At 59.9% G+C, this 6,414-nt stretch overlaps 1 protein-coding gene across 1 annotated transcript; it reads right to left on the bottom strand.

The window, feature by feature from the left end:
* Positions 1–757: 757 nt before the first annotated feature.
* GNAI2 (guanine nucleotide binding protein (G protein), alpha inhibiting activity polypeptide 2) lies at positions 758–6,109 on the bottom strand. Its single transcript, XM_009995800.1, has 7 exons — positions 6,067–6,109; positions 5,750–5,891; positions 5,202–5,362; positions 2,806–2,934; positions 1,656–1,785; positions 1,277–1,430; positions 758–966 (listed from the first exon to the last, which is right to left on the bottom strand). Exons 1-7 carry the CDS (start codon positions 6,069–6,071, stop codon positions 776–778), a joined length of 912 nt encoding a protein of 303 aa, XP_009994102.1. The 5' UTR covers positions 6,072–6,109; the 3' UTR covers positions 758–775.
* Between the last annotated feature and the right edge of the window lie 305 nt (positions 6,110–6,414).

Genomic DNA, 6,414 nt, shown 5'->3' with positions numbered 1-6,414 from the left:
GCAGTGAGCTTCAGCTAAACCATCCCCATCCTCCCCCATTCCCTGGGGCACCCCAAATACCACAGCACCCCACTTGCTGTCCCAATGTCCCACTCCCCAGGCACAGGAAAGCAACCATCTCCAACCCTAGCATCTCCTGCTACACTGCTCAAGGTTCCAGGGGGGGCACTGACAGAGCCCACGGTACCTGTGTACTCAGGGAAGCAAATGGTCAGGGGGCTGTGCACAATCTTCTCCTCAAAGAGATCCTTCTTGTTGAGGAAGAGGATGATGGACGTGTCTGTGAACCACTTGTTGTTGCAGATGCTGTCGAACAGCTTCATGCTCTCGTGCATGCGGTTCTGGGGGGAAGATGGGGGGGGGGGGTCAGGGAGTGGTTTGGGGGGTTAAAAACCAAGATTAAAACCTCTTTTTTGCTCAGGAGGGGTAACGCTGGCAAGGAGGAGGAGGATGGAGGGAGTGGAGGGGGGGGACACGGGCCCTGCCCCCGTGCTGGCAACCAAAAAGTCTCTTGATGGGGTGGGGGCAGAGGGATGAAACCGAAGAGAAGCAGGAGTTGGGGGCAGCACGGTTCTTCCTTCACTGGCGCGGTCAGGGGTCCTAGGAGAGAGAGGGGGTGAGTGGGGGGATCTGGGGGGCACGGGCACCCACCACCAGCCTGTGCCACAGTAGGGACAGCAGGTAGCACCCGTCATGATCCCAGAGGATGCTCCATGACCACCCCACTGGGGGGAGCCACCAGCAGGACTACCACCCACCTGGGCAGCGCCGGCCCTCAGAAGAGGCCACAGTCCTTCAGGTTGTTTTTGATGATGACGTCGGTGACGGCGTCGAAGACAAACTGCACGTTCTTGGTGTCGGTGGCACAGGTGAAGTGGGTGTAGATCTCCTTGGTGTCCTTCCGCTTGTTCAGGTCCTCAAACTTGCTCTGGATGTAGCTGGCTGCCTCATCATACTTGTTGGCCCCTGAGGAGGAGGAGATGTTGGGCTGCCCCACAGTCACCCAGGGACCCCCCACCCCATCACCCAAGGAGTTTCGGCTCAGCTCCCCAGGCCACCACCCCTATGCTGGATCAATGCCCCCAGAGTGCAGTGAGCTTCAGCTAAACCATCCCCATCCTCCCCCATTCCCTGGGGCACCCCAAATACCACAGCACCCCACTTGCTGTCCCAATGTCCCACTCCCCAGGCACAGGAAAGCAACCATCTCCAACCCTAGCATCTCCTGCTACACTGCTCAAGGTTCCAGGGGGGGCACTGACAGAGCCCACGGTACCTGTGTACTCAGGGAAGCAAATGGTCAGGGGGCTGTGCACAATCTTCTCCTCAAAGAGATCCTTCTTGTTGAGGAAGAGGATGATGGACGTGTCTGTGAACCACTTGTTGTTGCAGATGCTGTCGAACAGCTTCATGCTCTCGTGCATGCGGTTCTGGGGGGAAGATGGCAGCCTGAGCCAGGCAGGGACCCCCAGAGGCAGTGCCTGACCCACTGTTGCCAAACCTGCTGCCCATCCCATCCAGGTGGGGGATGCCAAGGGCCCTGCTTGGGCCATGCTGGCCAGGGCACTGGTGGCCATCAGAGGAGGGAGTGCCCCCTCAGGCCCCCAAGGAGGGGATGGGTCATGGTGCCAGCTCCATACCCACCCCCAACTCACCATCTCCTCATCCTCAGCCAGCACCAGGTCATAGGCACTGAGGGCCACACAGAAGATGATGGCTGTCACCCCTTCGAAGCAGTGGATCCACTTCTTCCGCTCCGAGCGCTGGCCGCCCACATCGAACATCCTGGGCAGGGAGGTGACATGGTGCTGGGCAGCAGTCCCTGGCCCTGCTGCTCTTGTCCTTCTCCCTGCCTCAGTTGCCCCAGCTGCCCAGAGCATGAGCTGTGCCAAGTAAAGGCACCAGGGCAGGCAGAACACGGTGTCTCTGCCCCACGGGTTTTGCCAGCACCACTGATCTGCTTCAGCACCCACTGCCCATCCCAGGGACAGGGTGGTATCTGGGCTTATTTCCCACCTAGATCAAATCCCTGCCACGAGCTGGGCTGGATCAGGCTGCTTTCCCCAGAGGGTACCAGCGCAATGTTTTCTGGACCAAGGCTCCAGGAGATGCTCTGGGAGACCCACTCTGGACTGAGTGCTGCAGGGTTTTGGCAGAGGCCTTGGACCAAGGGGAAATCCTGCTGCGGGGTCAGGGAATCACAGGCAGCAGGAGGGCTCTGGGGATGATCCCAGTGCAGGATGATCCACAGGCAGCAGAGGATGCCCTGTCTCCATGGTTAAGAGCCTGGCAGCAGTGCCGGGAACCTTCTGCACTGCTGTGCCCCCACACCCCTCCCCTCTGCCCCACTGCCTCCCCGGAGCACAGCCCTGGTGATGTGCAGCCACAACCTCCATCCCACCAGGGTGGCACAGGGCCCCCCGCGCTCGGGGGGCGGAGGGAACTCCAGCAGACCTTTCCGCCAGCAGCTCCAGACTAAATCCCCAGGGACACGCACAATGCCAGCTTTTTGCCTGGGAAACCAAAGCCCTGGCTACTTCCAGCTGCTGTGGTGCCCGACCCCGAGACCCCCACCTCCCGCCCAGCACCCTTCCCGCAGCGGAACCTTGCTGCGCGTTTTTGAGGCTGCTCCAGCTATTTCGGCTGGTTTCCGCTCCTTCCGAGGCAGCGGTTCCCGCCATGAGCAAACCCGTAGGGTTGGGAACAGTGCAGGCAGGATCCAGCCCGGCACGGGGAGGAAGTTGGTGGTTGGTTGGTTTTTTTTTGACTTGGAAAAGGCAAAAGGGAAAGGGTGGTGGGACGTACTTGAAGTGCAGGTCCTTGAAGGTGAAGTGGGTCTCTACAATACCCGTGGTCTTCACCCTGGTGCGCAGCACGTCCTGCTGGGTGGGGATGTAGTCAGCACGGGCTATCCTCTCCAGGTCGTTCAGGTAGCTGGGGAGGGAGAAGAAAGGTGCTGTGGAAGTTGGATCACGGGGCATGACCCACCCAAATCCCATGGGGCGTTCCCACACTGCCCTAGGGGTGCCCTGCCCACATGGTCCATCCTGGGGGCAGCACCAAGCTGGACAGTGCAGGGCACCCCACCCACACCCCAGCATCACCCCATGGCCCGGACAGAGCAGGACAGCTGGCTGCCAGGGCGGCAACGGGACATGGGGCACTGAGGGCTCGAGGGGCTGGGCTGAGGGGCTCCCCCCTTGTTCCCCCAGCCGTTCACACTGGGGAAGCAGCAAGAGGAAAGTATTCACTGCTATGGCAACCGGCCGCAGCGCCGGCGGAAACAATCGATGGCGCCGTGCCATTTATAGTCAAAAAACACAAAGGGCCGGCGTCCGGGGAGGAAGCGGGAGGCTGAAGGGATGAGGAGCAGCACAGCCAGGGGCTGCTGTCCACCCCAAGCCCCCCAGGAACGGCACTGCCTGCCCCAGCCCTGCCAGACCCCAGCAGCAGCAGTGCCTTGGTGCCCCTGCTGAGCAGCCGTCAGGACTGGCTAAGGGGTGCCGGGGGGATCAAGGCAGGTTTCCATTTCTCCTGTTGCTTTAATTAGGTTACTATAAACGGGCTCCTTTAAGCAAATTAGGCTTGCGTTAATTAAAGCATTTGCAGCCCCATAATCTGGTGAAAGCCAGATTACAGCTCATGAGGCCATGAGGATCCCCGGCTCCAACAGCAGCACCACTGCTCACCAGCTCCCAGGAAACCCTCTGGGAAAGCCAGAGCTGTGGGTGCCCTGGGACCCCGCCACGGGTGCAAGGGTGGGGGGGCTGGCGCACCGCCATGGAGCAGCTCAAAAACAGCCGGAAACACACGCGGCCTCTGGCTGACACAAAAACAGGAAACACCACGGCAGGGCCATGCGCAGCACCGGCAGCACTCGGACCTCGCGCCCAGCCCCAGGGTGCCAGCGAGCACCCCCCGGCACCCCAAGGAGCTCCTCATCCCCAGGGTACTCTGTGCTAGTGGCACTGTGAGCACAGCACCATCCCTGCAGGGATGGCTGGGGCATTGGCTATCCCACAGGCACCTCCGTGAGGCTGGGAAAAGGTGGGAGCAACAGTTCAAGGGGGCTCCTAATTAACGCTTATCCAACCCCCACAATATACCAAATGCTCCATAAACGCATCTATAGTGAGACCCGGAATTGCAGACACTTTGCAGATGTATTGACTGGAACTGCACATGCGAGCTGCCAGGGCACACGTGCCTCCAAAACAGCACCCAGGGCACGGCGTGGCACTGCCAGGGACACTCTGGCACTGGCTGGGGGGAGCAATGGGGCTGAGCAGGACAGGGACCGGGGAGGACGGGTGGGGGACGGGCAGGAGGAAGCGAAACCCACAGGCGCTGGAGGAAAATGCCAACAGGAGCTTCTCTGTGGCTGGGGCTTGCAAGGAGCTCTACTGAAACCTCTTCCCCCCACGACTTCAGTGCAGAAGACGGACCCACTGGTACCAAGTAGGAGGGGATAGCTGGGCTGGCACAGGGAAGGACCACACAGCACCCAGGATGGTCGTGACTCCCAAGGGTGCTCAATCCCCACTGGGGCCAGCATCGTTGGGGGTTTCCTGACACACCAGGAGCTCTCCCCTGCACTGCTTTGCCACAAGGGGTCTGGCCAGAGAGGGCAGGAGGGCACCATGTGAGCTGCACCACCCTCTCCAGCAATCATACTTTAGGCAGATTAACTTATTTATTAAATCTCTTCAGGGATAAACCCAAACAGATGCAGGCAATTTATCTACCTAAACATCAGCATAATGCCTTCCATATAAATTCAGCTAAAAAGAAAAAGGAAACCCTTTTGTGCAGCCTGTTCATCCTGCTCATATATAAGGATCCCTGGTGCTTTCCCTGGGGCTTTTCCCTGTCTTCATGGCCCACACCTGCAGGCACAGGGATGGGCAGGATCACGGGCTGTGCTCAGGATGCAGAGGTCAGGGGAGAGCATCCTGTGAAAGGGCAGTGGGCAGAGTGATAGCAGGAGGGGGACGCCTCGGTGCCCCCTCCCAGGGGACACAGCACCCCGCTAGAGGAGGAAACAGCTTTCGAAACATCCGCCTTCCCAGTTCTACTCCAGCTCAGCCCCAGCGCCGGGCAGGACAGGGAACAGCAGCCCTTGGGGGGGATTTTCTGTTGCTCAATAAAAGCAACGTGTCCTGCACAGCACGGAGCCAGGGAAGAGGAGCAGGGGTACTCACTAGGCAGCAGAGTCGTTCAGCTGGTACTCTCGGGAGCGGTTGAAACAGGCCTGCACCCCGTTGTCAGCCCACAGCCTCCGGATGACATTGGCCAGGTCCTCCGGCATGATGCCCTGCTCCTCAGCAGTGCAGGAGAGAGCAAAGAGCTGCCGAGCGTCATCCTAAGGGGAACAGGGTACGAGCATCAGCATGGGGTCACTGAGGCTCACTCTGCCCCAAAGGATCTGTCTGGAGCCCACCGTGTTCCTCCTAGACTGCGGGGCAGGAGCTACGGTGTTGGGCAGGAATGAGACCCAAGGGAAGCAGCAGGAACCCCACCACTGCACACATCAGGGGCCATGCTGGGACAGCCCACCCATGGGTTATGCTTTGGGGTCCCCCCCATCCTCAGTGCCAGGGACAGGAAGTCACAGCTGGTCAGGGAGCAGAGGGCTTGGGCAGGGTCACCCTTAATTCTGGTCCAGCTTTATGTGCATCTGCTTTTGCTCTCCAAGGACCCCCACAAACCCTCCACCTGTCAGGTGCAGAAGGAGCAGGAGGGCACCCACCGCTCTGGAGGAGTCTCCAAAGTCAATCTGCAGGTTTCCCATTGCCTTGATGATGGCCATGATGGACTGGATGGTGTTGCTGTAGACCACGGCTTTGTACTGCCGGCACTCCTCCTCTGAGTAGCCATCCTCATGGATGATCCTGGAGCAGGGGAAAGACACAGGTAAGGTCAGCCCTTTGCAGGGCACCCGGGGATGCTGCCCCCCCCCACCCCATGCTCCGTGGCAACACCAATGGGAAGCCTTCCCCAGCCGCCCTCAGTTTTGGAGCCTGTGGCTGGGTCTGCATGGTGTTTGCTGTAGCAAGGACTACTCACTTCATCTGTTTGACGATGGTGCTCTTCCCAGACTCGCCAGCACCTGTGGAGACACAAGAAGGGGGGATGCGCAGTGAGATGCTGCCCAAAGCTGAGGGTACCAACCCTACTGGGTGCCCCCAGCCCAAGAGGGCAACAGGTGTCTCAGCCATCAGTCAGAAAAGAGCTCCCAGCACTGGCTAGAGCAGATGCTTGGATGGGCCCTATTAACCTCCATTCCAGCTCCAGGCAGAGCCTGAGCTCAGCTGCTGCATCCTGCATCTCACATCCCGTTGCAATGGAACGTCAGCCCCACCACGTGCCCACAGCTGGAGCTGGCAGCAGCCAGGACATGGAGAAGCTGGAGCC

Source organism: Chaetura pelagica, unplaced genomic scaffold (genome assembly GCF_000747805.2).
Source record: "Chaetura pelagica isolate M959 unplaced genomic scaffold, ChaPel_1.0 scaffold114, whole genome shotgun sequence".
NCBI classification, from domain to species: Eukaryota; Metazoa; Chordata; class Aves; order Apodiformes; family Apodidae; genus Chaetura; species Chaetura pelagica.
The sequence above is the reverse complement of the archived record's forward strand: the minus strand, read 5'-3'. Positions and strand labels throughout refer to the sequence as shown.

Bases quoted from the DNA above. Each gene is read 5' to 3' on its own strand.
- GNAI2 (XM_009995800.1), bottom strand. The intron at 1,786-2,805 runs GTACGTCCCACC...CTCCCTGCCCAG, and splicing joins TTCAAGGACCTGCACTTCAA to GATGTTCGATGTGGGCGGCC. The intron at 1,431-1,655 runs GTGAGTTGGGGG...TCTTCCCCCCAG, and splicing joins TGGCTGAGGATGAGGAGATG to AACCGCATGCACGAGAGCAT.